Source organism: Misgurnus anguillicaudatus, chromosome 20 (assembly GCF_027580225.2).
Source record: "Misgurnus anguillicaudatus chromosome 20, ASM2758022v2, whole genome shotgun sequence".
Classification (NCBI taxonomy): domain Eukaryota; kingdom Metazoa; phylum Chordata; class Actinopteri; order Cypriniformes; family Cobitidae; genus Misgurnus; species Misgurnus anguillicaudatus.
The window spans coordinates 31,872,704-31,889,015 of NC_073356.2; the positions used below are offsets into that span (position 1 = coordinate 31,872,704).

Below are 16,312 nucleotides of genomic sequence, written 5' to 3' on the forward strand. Positions count from 1 at the left end.
AATGCATTTAGTGGCTAAAGTCTCTTCTGACTGAGTTTCAACCTTTTAGAAAGCAATATCAACATTTAATTTAGCTCATATTTACATTTGACATCATTTAGATGTACATTAACTGTTTTGGAAACATTTTGAGACCCCTGAACTAAACTGCTAAAAGCACACTGAATGAATTCATTTTAGAATTAAATAAAGATTCATGGCTTTTGAAAAAAAACATTTGGGGCTTTAACCCCAGAAGCCACCCCCTCGCTCCGCCTCTACACAACCTAAAAACAATTCCAGTAGCAGCTTTGACATCTTCAGCTCCACGATGCAATGTTTAAAACCTTACCATTTCTTTTTTTTTAAAACTAGGGGCTGTTTACACTTGGTATTAAAATGTGTTTTCATCGATCGGATCACAAGTGGACGAGAGAGACACATTACGTTTACACCTGGTATTTAAATCCGTCTCTTTTGTCCACTTTCGACCGCTTCTGTGCTGAATACTATGAGGGGGTGGTCTGTGAGACGGTGGGCGAGTCTCTCTGCTGTCATTCAAACCCGAGCGGGAGTAATTATGAGTTTATATGGACGCAAACTAATATAATGTCGGAGTGCACTGCTTGTTTAGCAAGTAAACATGCTGGACAGTGTTTTGTACATGAGTATGTAAGAGCTTTCTTTGAATTTTCAGCGCAATTGATGAAATAGGATCGCGCAACTTTCACACGCTTTCAAAACGAAACTACGGAGATCAGCCGCTTAGTTTTATCAATGAAAGGCTAAAAATAGCGCTGTTCACCGAGTGTTCACGCCAGAAGTCAAACAAGACGAAAACTTGTGTTTAATACCTCAGATTAGATAAATGGGCGGAGAGAAGGCGGTCGCGTGTGGCTGTTCAAACGCATTCAACCACATGTGCGTTCCGCAACTCCAAAGCGATCCGATCGAAAGTGGTTTCGACCACCTCTGGATGTGGTTGAAAGTGGTCGAAAGTGGACGAGCTCAAAACGTTTTAAACACCGTTTACACCTGGCATTAACGTCGTCCACTTGTGATCCGATCGACGAAAACACATGTTAATGCCAAGTGTAAACAGAATGTTGTCCTTGTTGACAACCAGGCAAAGCATTTACATTTTCAGGTTTTATTTAGGTGATGAATACATAAAAATTGCTTTCATAAATGTCTGTTTAAAAGCAGCTTCCATTTTCCCTACATCACTATAGTTTCTAATAGGAATTTAATCATTTTAGACCTCACACCAATAATCTGGGGGGTGAAATTCAACAGTACATTTACATTTATGCATTTGGCAGACACTTTTATCCAAAGAGACTTACAGGGCATTCAAAACATTTTGCTTCTCCAATGCTATAATAAACTATAAAAAGTGCAATAAAAAACAATTAGAATGGCTGCATAAGTAATATCCTCTTATTGTTTGACTAATACACAGAAGGAGGTGGTGTGCGAGCTGCAACGTGACGCAGCGTAGACCACCTTGCCGGTTAATGTAAGCCACGGTCGCAGTGCTGTCTGTGCACGTCTTTGCAGTTTTTTCGACACGAAAAACTGTGATTTGCATTATATAATAACAGATAGAACTGCAGTATTACAGTAATACAACAAAAGTACTCCTAAAATAGAACTGCAATACATTTAAAGTACTACTACAATACAACTGCAAAGTGAAAGTGACCACAGTCACAACCCACCAGCCATGAGCCTTAAACCGGCAAATCTTTGATTAAAACCTGACTCTCTTACCACTAGGCTACATCTGCCCCTGCAAAAACAATGCAAATATTGCAAATCTACAGCTGTATTTCATTTTACTGTAGTTGTACCTCATTGTACTGCAGTTATTTTTTATAAGGGTGTGAATACAACAGTATGCCTAGACACCTGTTCAAAGGGCACACAATGCCAAGGTTATATGATGTAGTGTTGCATGCCTCAAAGACCTTAAAAGGCGCTTGCAAATTAAGTAACTTGATTTTATCGTCCACAGTAATGTTTCCCAACTCCAGTCTTTGTGGCCCCCCCCCTCCCAGAATGTTTTAGATGTCTTGCAATATAAAAACACACAAACGTCATTATAGATGAACTACTAGGCAGTGCCTTTGATGATGCTACACAACTTTGTGCCCTGACCCCTAGATACGCTGTTCCTCATATGCCAGAGCTATGGCATCTGTAATCCAATGAGTCAGTATTGTTTGGTGACAACATTAGCTCTATTGCAGCCACCAAAGCAGACCAAGAGCTGAGAAGATTTAAGCCACTCGCCTAAACAAGCAACATAGATCCTAATTGTTTTGCATGTTGTAGAGCATGTTAAAACTGTAAATCACACAATTATATAATAAATATACTTCAGAGTCCAACATTGGGCATACTGTTAAAGAGACAGAGCATACTGTAGTGGAAACAGATCTGAAAACAGGGCAATGCTTTTAACTCCTTATCTTTTATTTGGCCTTAAGTTCTATTTACTGTATTTTTTCTCTGGTGATGCACATGAAGAAGAATCTGTTGGCAAGACAACAGAAATGTTTTTCTTTTCAGAAATGTTTCCCTGACATTAGAACAGACTTTGTGAAGAGTTTGGAAAAAGTGCAACCAAGACAAAACTGTAATCTGAAAATTTTATTTTTATTATTAGTTTTTATTTTGGCACACAACATTGTAACAATACAAATAACAAATTATAAAAAACAATATGTGTTCAGAGAATAGATTATGTGTAGAAGCAACCTATATTTTATATTTCAGCTGACATCATGTTTATCCAAAATTAATATTTTATGATTTCTGGAAATTAAGCCATTGCCTGAATAAGTTTAAGTGAAGTGAAAGTGTCGTGATTGTCAAACATGGTAGCCCATACTCAAAATGTGAACTCTCAATTTAACCCATCACAGTGAGTAGTGAACACACGGACACGCACTGCAAGTCATGAACACACGCGCACCCAGAGCACGATTGCCCCAATATAAAACATCATTCACATCATTCACTAATAGTTTTTATAGCTACAGCTTTGTAGCCTTATTTTTTCAGAGATTTAATTACACAGAATTTTTTATAAATTAATGTATTTTATAAGATGTCATAAAACTGGGCCCCCCTTGCACCATCTCACACCCTTCAATTTGAGAACCATGCACTGTCCTGATTTATTTTGTGTGAGTTGTACCTTAACAAAGGCTTGTTTGCTGAAACACTGGAATCATGACTGTGTCATGACTTCGGTCTGATCAGACGTTTTTGTCTGGGGTTGTACTGTGTGAGTTTTGTTTTTGGTCCGTTTTCCCTGCTGAAAAAACAGCATCAAACCAGCATGGACCAGCATGGGAATTATGCTGGTCTATGCTGGTTTAGCTGGTGGACACGTGTGTACCTGTGTGGTGTCCTCCCCTCCCTCCTTGTTATCTCATTATTCCCATTATGTGTTGTTTTAATCAAGTAAAGTCCAATACTAAAGTAATTATCCTGTTTGTCTTCGCTGTAAAGAACCATCACAATGTTTTCTCCAACTAAGCAAATAACATAATTTTCACCATGTGAACAAGAAAGCAAACTTGTTTACACACTTGCATGAAAAATGAACACGGCTTACAATCCAAACAATGCAGACATTTTTGAAATAAGAGGAAGATTGAAGGTGGAGGAAGAGAAATGAAAATGTCCCTTGAAATCTGTGCTGCTAGTTCATCATCTGTTCTTTATTTAAAGCTATTTCTGCTTCTCCTATTCACTAATCTTAATTGTTTCCTCTGAGTTTAATACAGGTAACCCCTCATTTGTTCATGAAAAAGTCATAATTGACTTTTGTTGTGTGAACAGTTCAAGTATCCTGTGTTTATTACTGATCCAACAGATGTGTGACACTATTTTAAAACACGAAATGTACATCAGAGCAGTGGTTCTCAAACTTTTTCAGCGTGCGGCCCCCACTTGTGTACGGTGCATTCCTTCGCAGCCCCCCAAAGAAAATTTGTGACAAAAAGAGTTTTAAAATGTAACATTTTAATTAAACAAAACATAATAAATTAAAAAGACACAAAGTACTGCTGTTGGTTATAAGGCTTATTTTTTGGTTGAATTACAGAGAATTCATGATAAATTAATGTATTTTACAAAATGTCATAAAACTGGGGGCCCCCTGGCATCATCTTGTGGCCCCCCTGGGGGCCCTGGCCCCAATTTGAGAACCACTGCATTAGAGAATATGTCTGTATAGTAGAGTTGTGTGTTATGTGATTGAAATGCTAAACAATGCATCATGTTGATGACTGGTTTGTAAAATCAATTCAGACAAAAACACACATAGTATATCTACCGATAGGAAAAAATAGTTGTGTTAACTCATGCTAAATATTTATTTGTAATGTTATTTGTAATTAATGCTTTTTGTAAATACTGATAGGGATATTTAACTGTTGTCTGATAATTTCTTAAAATTGCTTAGAATACATAAATTCAAATTCTGAAAAACACGAAAAACTATGTGTCACTTGAAACCTAATGTCTAATAGTCAAACAGCTTGAAAAACATATAGTTAGCAAGTTGAAGTAATGTAGCCTGTGCATTTAAAGAGTCTATGTGGTGCATACGATGGAATGGATTTACTTTCTCTGCGTGTAATGCAGAAAACCTTAAAGAGCTTAGATTTTTTTAAGCTCATTTTTATAATTTCATAAAATAATTTCTCTTAATAAGTCCTCAATCATTGTGTATGGACTAACAATATAGTAAACACCTCTTAAAATAACAACAGACAGAGAATAATTTTTATTTATTTAATTTAACAGTTTTCCCCAACATTCTCTTGAATTGTAGCATAAATATTCACTTGAGAAGATCTGTACGTTTACCCCTTAAAAATCATATCAGTAGGCTAAATAACATGAAAATTTAGTTATACATCAAATTTACCTAAATTTCACTCTTCAACTTTATCCCATCACAAACTAAAACAATACACTAGAGGTATATATACAATGAAGAAAGTTATTAAAATACATCACATTTATGAAACTAAAAAAAAAAGAGTAAAAATGTGCTTTAACAAAAAAATTGCCAGTAATGTTTGCATTTTGTAAAGATTTAAGAAACCAAATTATTTTTCGAAATTAACATTATAAAATACACTTTAAACTACTACCACATTTGCTTTCATTATATCATGAGCTATCATTTAATCATTTTAAGAAATAAAATAAAGTATTTCAATAATTACCATTCAGGGCTGGTTTCACAGCCAGGCCTTAAATGAAGCCTGGATTAAGCCTTAGTTCAATTAGGAAAATTAAGTAGCTTGTGATTTAGACAAAACATTACTGTTGTGTGTTTCTTGAGACAAAACAATGGCACTGATATATATTAAGATATGTCAGTGCAAGTTATTTTCAATTATTATTTCAATTACTTCAACTGCTTAGATCTGCTTTTTAGTCTGGTACTATAGGCTTAAGCCTTGTCTGCGAAACTGGTCCTCAAAATGTGGCTGTTAAATCAATAAGACATCAAGAGAAAAAAGTGCATAAACCAAAAACCTCTTGAATAAATTCATGAAAGATTTACTGCTGTCAAAACATTTTACTTATAAATCCATCTCCTTTCTACAGCTCCTTTGTGCCAATACATCCATATTTCCATACATCCACCTACACAAAAAATACAGGTCTACATTATACAAACAAGTTGCAGGCAGTGATATACAGTCTTTAAAATCTTTACAATTTTGAAAATAAACATGCTTAAAAAGTAAAATACACTTACTATGAAAGGCCTCACATGCAGCTTTCACAGCAATTTATGCTTTTGGCAATGGTTGACCAGAATTTTCAGAATCACTGTCATTGGCTACAAGACAAAATTGGGTTTGTTTAGAAAATAACTTTCTTTAGGACAAACGCTGTTTCTCAAGAGACAAAAATAGTAGAGACATAATACTTACTGCTTGCTTTTCCATAGCCTAAAGAGAAAAATAATATATGTAATGAGTACATTTTATTAGAGTAAATAGGTGGAGTTTTGTTGTGAAATGTTTTGCTTTGATGTGCAGCTTTTGTACTTACCATTAGATTTCTTCCACCACACAATGAGTCCAATTATAAGAGCAAGAGCAGCCAAAGCCACAAGACATCCCACAACAATAGCAATGATGTTGTTAGAAGCTGAAATAGAAGAATATAAATACTAATAATACATACACCAAAGAATACATATAACATACTACACAACAAACAGAAACTGTCTACTGAAAATTGCTCTGGTTATTTCTAACAAATTTAAAGGAAAGCCCCCACTAAAGCTGTTGAAATTAATTAATGAAGGAATGCAATACCTTGACCTACTACAGCACATTGAGAACCCCCCCCCCCAAATAAAATGTGCTTTAATTTTTAATTTTTAAGTGATTTTTTTCTTTCTTACACATACCTGAGTTTGACTTGATGTTCTTTTCATTCAGCAGGACAACTTTCTCTCCTCCCACATGTTGAACCACACATCTGTAGATATCTGGATTGTTCTTCCACTCCTCAGGCTTCACTGAGAGACTGATGCTCTTCTGGAATGATCCATCTGCGTTTGGTAAAGTTGAAATGACCTCCACATCCTCATTATGATCGTCTTGGTTTTTCTTCCAGGTCATCATGATGTTACTGGGGTAGAAACCTGTAGCATGACAGATAACTGGAGACGAGGAGTCTTTCTGCAGTAGAGAAACCTCAGGTGCAGCTAGAAACAGACAGTAGAAATGAAATGAAACATGAAACAGAAATTGAACATCAAGCATGCTGTTCTGTGGCCTATTATTTGTATTTGAGCTAAAGCATATACAGTAAAATGGCAGATAACACTGTTAAACAGTTGATGATATGAGGCTTTCTTCAATACACAAATTAAGATACTGCACGGGTGAATTGGAAAAAGTGAATATGAAAGAGAGAAAGACTGGCTTTTTATTTAGTATATTTTATAGACACTGCCAAATTAAAAGACAAAATTCTTTTCTTAAGCATTTTATTATATTAATTATTACATTTATTCATGAAGTATGACTTTTAGAAATCCCTGCTAAAACCTTACAGCCCATTGACTTAACAAGGAAAAGTAAATAAAATGAAAATATATCATATGCTGTATATTGTCAATGTAACTGATATTTCTACCTTTTCTCTCCAGAGTGTTCTTGCCGTAGCTCACATACTTCCTCAGCCACTCAATGCATATATTCTCCAGATATGCTTTCCGGTTTTCTGATTGAGCTCTGTCAGCATCCCATTTGTTTTTGGTGGTGACAGCTTGAGGATTAGCAGCAATATTAGTGAGTGTGTTCTTATCAAAGCTGAGCAAGTCTTCTCCATCATAACCGTACTGCCAGTATCCTCCAGTGGTAACATCATCCACCAGCTCACAGCCAACCATGAACTGAAAGGTGTGAACACCTGAGAAAATTAAACAACATCAAATATCACACTCACAATTCTTCCTGTCTTCAAGTATAGACACAAGTCTTGCGTACTGAGCAAGAATAACATTCTTCTTTCAACACAATAAAACATCCTTATAAAAACAGGTAATAATGATGGCCTAACTGGCTGACTGATACTAAGACAAAATATCAGTCATGACAATATTAGATAAATATAGTTATGTGAAACATGGCATGTGTATTATTTAGCTGAAATGTATTCTGGTAATGAAAGATGGGACCAAGACTGAACCTGTTCTGAAAAGTTTTTTTACATTGATAATTGAACAGTGTTACAGCAAAACTAATGACTGCAATCGATTTAACCAGAGCACAAATCTGTAGCAAAATACTGTTATTCAAAAATACAGAATGTTACTCAACATCATCACACAATGCTATCAAATAGGTCTATAAATCTACAATCAACTAGATTGGTAAACTTATACTGTCAAAGTGATCTGTGTTCAACTACACAATTTAAGAGATACTATACATCGACTTAATGTGCAGGCAATCCAAATAAAGACAACAAACTTGCTAATCTAAAGCAAACTAAAGCAAACCGAATACTTTTGTGAAATTCTCAGTTGTCTCATTGTTTATTCTCATCTGCTGTAAACATATAAAATATCTCTTCATTCTCTCTGATCCTCTCATCTCTGTGTCGACAGATCAAATCATTGCTGTGTTTATTAGGACTCAATGATACTTAATGCTGTGTATATACTTTAATGGAGAAACACAGTGTAAGTTGTATTGTTATTAATGCTGTTGTGTGTGCGTGTTTGTGTGTGTTTAGGTGTTCTGGCTCTACTTTAGTTTCTATGATGATGAAGAACTGCAGAACGCTCAATGTGTTTATGTGTGTGTTTGTGTGTACAGTATGTATGATTGAGTGTAAGGTGTGTAGTGTTTGTTTTTAGTGTGTACGTGTGTGTTTGTGTTTAGACTATAGATATGTTGTGTCTGGAGACTGGGTGTGCAATGAATGAATTTAATGCAGACACACATTTGTGTTTCAACAGTTGTGTTGAAGATGACAGTGTCTGTGTGTGATTTCATCAATGTGTTTGCTGACTGTGTTGTGTAACGGAGTGAATGATGATAAATGAGGTTTAATTTATGCGGCTTATGGGCTGATAATAATGATGAAAATAAAATTAGGTGTGTTCGACTTCATGCGGTGCTGTGCAGACCGATCGGCGTATGACATCAAAGTACCGCGAGAGCGATGAAATCGCTCTCGCGGTACTTTGATGTCATACGCCGATCGGTCTGCACAGCACCGCATGAAGTCGAACACACAGAGAGTTATAAACACCCCTACAGATGAACCTGTTTTTAACTAACTAAACTTTAGTAGCTGACTAATATGTCAAATCATCCTAAAGTATTGATACTTAAACATGACATACAGGGACATATATTAGTGCCTCTCCCATCAGGACACAGCCCCACTATAAGAACGTTTCTGGTGTTCATTGCCTTTCTGTTTCCTTACATTGTTTCTGTGTTTGTATAACAGTGTTTTGATCCTGCGTATAAGAGAGTAAAGGTAGCACCTGACTGGTGAGATATTTGTAACTCATCTCTTCTGTAAGCAGTTGTTTATTTCTGCTATGTGATAGGTTGTTAGATTTATTCATATCAAGTAAAGCATCCAGAGCTTATCATCGTTATTGACAGAAAATTTAACAAGATTCGATTTGAGATCGTTTTGATCACACCCTACTCGCAGATGCCACAAACTTCAGTTATGCTCGCCTTAACAGACCTGACAGAGAGAGTTTGTGTCTGTTGTAGGGATGCACTAAAAGGAAAATTCTTGCTAGAAGCCGAATAAAATGAAACATGAACATTTATCCCAATCATTGTGCCTACTATTGTATAAGTTACGTTTTTAAAAAGCGCTATTTAACAATGAACATTTCAGGAGACATAGGGCGTTTTTATAGACATAGGGTTGTTTTCTCTGATTGGACAGCTATAAGATTTGTTAAAAAATGTGGCCACATAAGTGCATCTTGGCTAAACGGATATTAATCCGATATTCTATCCTCGCACAAAACACAAATACGCTATAACACTCCACCTTAAGAAACTTGCAACGACGCTTATGCAACAAAAGACAGCACTTATGATGGGAAGTGGACGCGGGTCTGTTTGCTCGGTCCAGGACGCGCACTACAGTACGGAGCAGTGGGAGAGTGAAACTGCGTGATAATTGACACGAAAAATCACTTAATGCGCTGCTGTCTCACAAAAAACGTTTGTTAATAAGCATTTTATTTGTTTGTTTAATACAAGCAAGTTTGTCATTGGTATATAAAGTTTTTTTGCACACTGCCTTCGCTCTACATTGGTCCGTGTACCTTTTTTCATCTATGACATGAGATGGAGCGCCAAAGAGTCTCTCGCTGACCGTGTTTGTGCATTCAGCAGACAAGTAACTAGGATTGTAATCTCCCGTCATAGTCTGCATGTTCTTGATTTTAAATGATACATTAAACTTGTAACGCTGTATGTTTTTGTGTCTTTCTCTGACACTTTGAAATACTTTCACTGTTGTGTTTGCTATGTTTATAAAGCGTGAGTGCTTCTCACTCAGCGCTGGTTGCTATTTGATCACGTCATCGTTCGATAAAATGTATTCGTCCTTTTCACTTGTTCAGCCGAAATTTTTTTTTTTGCTGTTTTCAGCCGAATAATTAACTAGTATGTTGTGTAGCTGTGTGTGTGAGCTTTTGTGTCTGTGTGAACTCACTGTTATTTAGAGACATCAGTGAGTTCAGTTGTTAATGAACTTTATGAAACTGAATCATTAAGTGGAATCAGACTCATGTGATGTTTCTCTGTACAGGACACACAAGTGATGCTGGCTCAGTATTTGGCAAACCGAAACACTTCCCTACTAAATAATCCAGCTGGTAAGCTGGTTTTAGCTGGTCTTCCATCTTGGTTTTAGCTGGTATTGCTGGTGTAGCAAGCTGGTCTAGCTGTGTTTTGGTGACTTTTTAAGCTGGTCTAGCTGGACTTAGCAGGTCAGGCTGGAAGACCGGCTGATCCACCAGCTTTGCCAGGCTGGGAGGACCAGTTTTAATTCAGATATCAACTTATGCTGGCCTTAGCTGGATTTTTCAGTAGGGTTTGAAGACAGGACTATCTACCTTTTGAAAGAGACTTCACAGTGTGACTATGTTACATTAAAATTATGTCTGGAGCTCACTTTGCTTGGGATCAGAGCTGCTGTTATGTTTTGTCTCACTGTCTTGTGTTTTGTAGTTGTTTGTTGTGTCTCGCTGTTGAGTTTTACAGAAGTATTTTTCTCAAATAAAACGCTTGACATATTTTAAAGCGTTTAGATTATAGGCAGAACTTTCCTATTTCTCCTAAACATGGAGATGATTCTGGTGGTTTGAGTTTTATATTTTCCTTTAAGATTATATTTAGAGATCTTGCTGTTTCTTATCTCTTTACTATTTGATGATTGAATTTCAGATTGTATTATTAAAAGTTATTAATTCAAATGTTAAGGGGTACAGCTGAAACTCTGGAGAACATCTGCGGATAAACTCAGAGTTGAATTTTATCTGCTGTAAGCATAACACTTCAAAAATGGGTTACAGGGATATGTTTATGCGCCTCTTCCCCATCAGGACACTTTCATAACATTAGGATGTTTGTGAGGTTGACAGCCTTTCAGCTTCCTTCATTGTTTCGGTGTTTGTATAGCAGTGTTTTGGTCATGGGTATAAAAGCTTTATTAAAGGTAACTCTGATGTTTGTACCTCATCTATCATGCACACTTGTGTATATAACCCTGTATTCAAAATTATGTACCTATAGTCACGTAATTTTGTGAGTCTTTTCCGTGACACTGACACGTTTTTCCGCCTTTTTGCGTGAACGTCACGCATTTCTGTTTACGTGTTTTGTCCTATTTTTAAATGATTGACGCTTCGGTTTAGGGTAAGATTTTGTGTTTGCATTAGGATGTCACTTTAAGTGAGTTTATGCCTTTTTTTAAGGTTTATTTTTTTATATTTTATGATTTTTAAACCATTGTTGCCTGGCATTAGGGTTAGAGTTGGGTTTGGGAAAGGATGTCATTTTATGTAAATCTAAAACCCTAAACCGAAGCGACAATGGTAAGAAAATAGGACAAAACTGTTGAGTTACAAATACATGACACGTAAACAGAAATACGTGACATGTTCACGCAAAAAGGCGGAAAAACACGCCAGTGCCACGGAAAAGACCCACAAAACTACGCGACTATAGGTACGCAATTGCGTGATATTGGGTTGGTATATTTATATCCTACTGGAGGTGCACAGTCACTTTATTCACTGGTACATATTTTATATTCTATTCTTGTTTTATTCGATCACTTGTATTGTTGATGAAACAACATTGATTGGTTTAAAGGGTTTTGGAAATCTTTTTAACGCTGATAATAGTGGAGGTTAAAGTGATACATCGGTCACTCATTCATCACTGTCTGTGGTAGTGAAATTATACACGTTTAGATAGTTGTCTAACACTGAACCACTAAGACAGATTTACTGGAAGGAGTGCAAAACTGTAAAAATTGGCTATAGAAATAAATGCGAATAATATTGAATAGATGATACATAAAGAACATTTTGTGAAAATATAAACTTGATATCTTTAATATTGACTGAGTAATGTCATGTCAGTGATTGAATGAAATCATAGTGAAATTAATGCTTGAAATCAAACTGTGATGCTTTTTATCTCACAATAAGATTTGAGACTTCTAGTCAGATTTTCAGAGACAGTCTCAGTGACATACTGTATACTTGAGCTGTTACACACACTAATAAAACTGTAACATTTAAAAATGGCGAACAACAACAATGCATCTTATGCCTCAAATAAGACTGAGTCAAAAACGCTTGACCAAAGCTTGTATTATAATTATTATAATTAACAGGTTTCACACACCAGCAGCTACACTAAAGCAAAAATAACGACGGATCATTGAAGCAGTGAACTCGAGAAAACAGCTATACTCTTAAATGAGTCTTCAGACTGTTTTTTAATCAACGGGACTCTGAAATGAAATAACTATAGCAGATTACGACAGATTTCCATTGATTTCTTAAACCTGTTGCAAGGTGAGAAGCTTTAATATACATTACTGGACTAGTTTAGCCTTCGTTGCATTTCTGTTTTATCACAATCAACCCTATTCTCGACTGCCTAAAAATCCTTTCTTGGCATATTGCGTTAAAAAACATTGGAGTGTGTTACCGATCACATTTCTAGTTTATGTTAATAAGCTTATATGGGCAACGTTAATTAAAACAGCTTATAAGGCCTGACTTCGCGTTAGAATCATAACACAAAACAGGGACCGTAAATCACCTTGTGTTTTTTTACTCTAAAAAATGCTGGGTTGTTTTTAACCCAGGGCTGGGTTACTATTGGACAGAACACACTGCTGGGTTAAAATGACCCAACTGCTGGGTTATTATTTTAACCCAACTACTGGGTTGTTTCAAGATGGTTGATTGACATTAACCCAGCAATTGGGTTAAAACAACCCAGCAGTTGGGTCATTTTAACCCAGCAGTGTGTTTTGTCCAATAGTGACCCAGCCCTGGGTTAAAAACAACCCAGCAAAGCGAACAAAGCGAAGACTTTATAGTCGAAAGAAAACTGCATTGTATTGCTCCAGCGTCACATTGGGTAAACTGGATTTATAGTAAGGAAGTGCACATATGCAGATATCATAGCAAATAGCAGTAAATACACACACCTTGCTCTCTTGTGAAGTTCACTCCGCATTGTTAGACTGAAGACGGCGCTAAAACGCAGAGTAAAGACGGGGCGGAGCTAAGTGCTCAGCTTAAGGGGGTTGCGTGTGCCGCACTGTCCTTGGCTGGGGCCCCAAAAAGTTTATGGGCCCTTAGAATCGTCCTAACAACCCCCCCCACCCCTCACCCCCTTACGGTGCCCGTGTGCATGTGTGTGTGTGCGGTTAAAATACACTTTAAAATAATACAGATACTTACTTGTGTTTCTACAATTGTGTAAAAATTTAATTTCCATAATTTACCACCCATTGGGCTGAAATAAATTACTATTTTTTACATTCAAGTAAAATTCTGTAATGTTAATCTATGATCATGTTGTCGGTGTGTGCAGTGAATTTGTTAACAGTTCATACCTGTTGACTGGTTGAACCGTTCTTTTACAACCTGGATGTTGTTTATGAAGACCGGATGATTTCCAGATGCAATCTGAGTCTGACTGTCCCAGTAATCTGCTCCTTCATTCTGTCTCATCCACTCTGTCTTTGGCACAGCTTTCATTATGTTGCTGTCAAAGTACATAAACTGCCCTTCATCAACCAGACCAACAGCAGTGAACTCTGGGAAATTAATGTCTCCAGACACACCAGTATAGAAGTACTGCAGAGAGTGTCTTCCTGTGAACAAAGATACAATAACAATTAGATTTTAGTCATCATCTTAAATTAGATATCCTCCTGTATAGTGTGTTAAAATGTCACAATGGGTGAAAAACGCAAAAATAAAAACAGTAAAAAGTTAATATACCAAAATATTAAATGTGTCCTTCACTTCCAGATCTCACTTTATTCAAAGACATATGTAAGGGAATTAAATATAAGCTTACTTAATATATTTAATAATGTGTTGTGTTAGAACTGTACTCAATAATTGTTGTTTATTTCATTTGCAAAGAAAAGGTTAAATTTATAAGATTGTAATGCCATCTAGTGGACATGAAGTCTGCGGTCATACACAGTAAGCCCAGACAAATTCATTTAAATTTAAAAATACAAGTAAACTCGTTGCCCTAAAATTTTTAATTTTGCTTTGTTAAACAAACAAGTAAATTTAAGTTAAATGTACTTAAGATTGATAACCGTTATTTGAATTTTATGTTTACTTAATGTGAAATGTCTCGTTCCAGAAATACATGACTTGTTAGATCAACAAAACATTTCCTGTTCTACAAATGGTCAGTTATCAATATGAGAAACGTTGCAATATTCCACACATCTTATTTTAACACAGTTTTATAATATAAAGAGAACTCTCCAATCTTTGCCTCTAAAAAAAGAGTCCACCTTGTAAGTGAGGCTTCAACTTCACTTATCACACAGAGACCTCAACACTTAACACACAAATATCATTAATTGTGACAGTAATCAAATCTTATGAAGTGAAAAGATGAGATCTTAATTTCACCACAAAAATAATAATCAACAATGATAACAAAAACAACTGCACTAGTATAAATAAATACACAAAAACTGCATTATTATAACGGTGGCAGTTTAATTTATGCATGCTGCAAACTTGAAATGTTGCAAAGCCACAGATATAAATAAGCTAAAATAATAATAATAATTCAACTAAAAAAATCTTGGTGAATGGAGGGTATATTTCAGAGTTTAGGTTACTTAACTATTCGGGTTAAAACAAAATCAGGGTTAAAAGTGTACAAGCCCACTTAAAGAAAAATAATTAGCAAAAGAGTTATGGAAGATCAAAACGGAAGATATTGGTTTTGGTTTGGTTCGTCACTGGTCTCTGGGTAGAAAAAGATTACTTAGGACAGAAACGAAACTGCATCTGATACACAGCACACTAGCATACTAGATATAAAAGATGCTATGTTTAGTTTAAAAAAACTCAAACCCACAAACTAACAAACAAAACTATATTTGTGAATATTCAAGGCTGTTATAAATAATTTTATTAAGAGGACTTAAATTTCCTGTTACAAGCATGTTTACATTTTGTTAGCCTATTTGCTTCTTTATTTGTTTTGTTATAAATATTTATAAATATGATACATATTTCCAGCAAATGTCATTAAAATACAATGAAAATATGCTCTAATAAGTAGATACCCTACGATTGAAAGTTCTAAAGATGTATGTAAACCTTTAAAGAGAATAACTCAACAAAAATCATAAATTTAAATAATTTACTAACCAGCATAAGACAGATGAACTCCGAGGAGCAACAGCACCACAGACCGCATGTTTGCCCTTTCCCCTGATCCGCTGAAGTTTTCTTTAGAAATATTTGTTCTGCAGAAATCAATACAATATTTGCACCTCGCCACTCAGATGTCGCACTGTGTACTGGTGAAAATTTCTTTGCGCGATCGTCTAAATCTCAATTCCAGCCAATAGATTTTCTGGGGATGTTAAACGTCACGAGTTACCACAGGGTCTTTCCACTACTGGGTTAATCACCGAAAGTGGCGCCAGTGTCATCATTGTAAATAAATTAATAAATCAATAGCCCATTGACTTAACTGAGATTATGTTGGATCATTGTTGAAATGTAACATTAAATGCAGTGGTGCACCCAATTATATAGTGGAAGTCCATGAGATGTCCAATTCTAATATGAAACAGCACTTATCAGATATGTTGTAGCCTACTGTTGGGAGTAGGCTACAAAGATATTTTTAAACAAGGCTAGTTTTAATTTTTAAAGAAATATAGTACATCAAATCAAATGAAGGAAACAAAACTAATAACATTATAGTACAAGTAAACAGTAAAGCAAGTTGCTAATTGGCTCAGAAAATCAGTTTATCTGACAGCTACTAACATGAGTGTGTTTAGTTAGCGTTCTTAAAACAATAAAGAATTTTCTGACAAAACTATATTGCATATATTGTTCATTAAGTTAGCAGATTAGCTTCTCCAGACTGCTTGTTCCAGTTCTTTCCATAGATGTTCAATAGGATTCAAAACAAAGCTCATATGAGGCAATTTCAGAGTTCACTGTTTTGTTCTTAGCTATTCTTGGTTACCTGTA

General features: G+C 35.7%; 1 protein-coding gene across 1 annotated transcript; it reads right to left on the bottom strand.

Annotated features, from left to right (window-relative positions):
• Positions 1–5,497: 5,497 nt before the first annotated feature.
• Positions 5,498–15,521, bottom strand: LOC129455412 (BOLA class I histocompatibility antigen, alpha chain BL3-7). The gene is made up of 8 exons (XM_073858743.1): positions 15,473–15,521; positions 13,672–13,932; positions 7,171–7,446; positions 6,437–6,736; positions 6,073–6,171; positions 5,952–5,969; positions 5,774–5,857; positions 5,498–5,658 (listed from the first exon to the last, which is right to left on the bottom strand). The coding sequence occupies exons 1-7, from the start codon at positions 15,519–15,521 to the stop codon at positions 5,808–5,810; spliced, it is 1,053 nt and encodes a 350-aa protein (XP_073714844.1). The 3' UTR covers positions 5,498–5,658; positions 5,774–5,807.
• Positions 15,522–16,312: the final 791 nt, after the last annotated feature.

What these genes read in the sequence shown, in the direction of transcription:
- LOC129455412 (XM_073858743.1), bottom strand. Translation starts at nt 15,521, where the DNA reads ATGCGGTCTGTGGTGCTGTTGCTCCTCGGAGTTCATCTGTCTTATGCT. An exon ending in AGTTCATCTGTCTTATGCTG is followed by an intron (nt 13,933 to 15,472) that starts GTTAGTAAATTA and finishes CTTTGTTCACAG; the next exon opens with GAAGACACTCTCTGCAGTAC. An exon ending in GAACACTCTGGAGAGAAAAG is followed by an intron (nt 6,737 to 7,170) that starts GTAGAAATATCA and finishes GTCTGTTTCTAG; the next exon opens with CTGCACCTGAGGTTTCTCTA.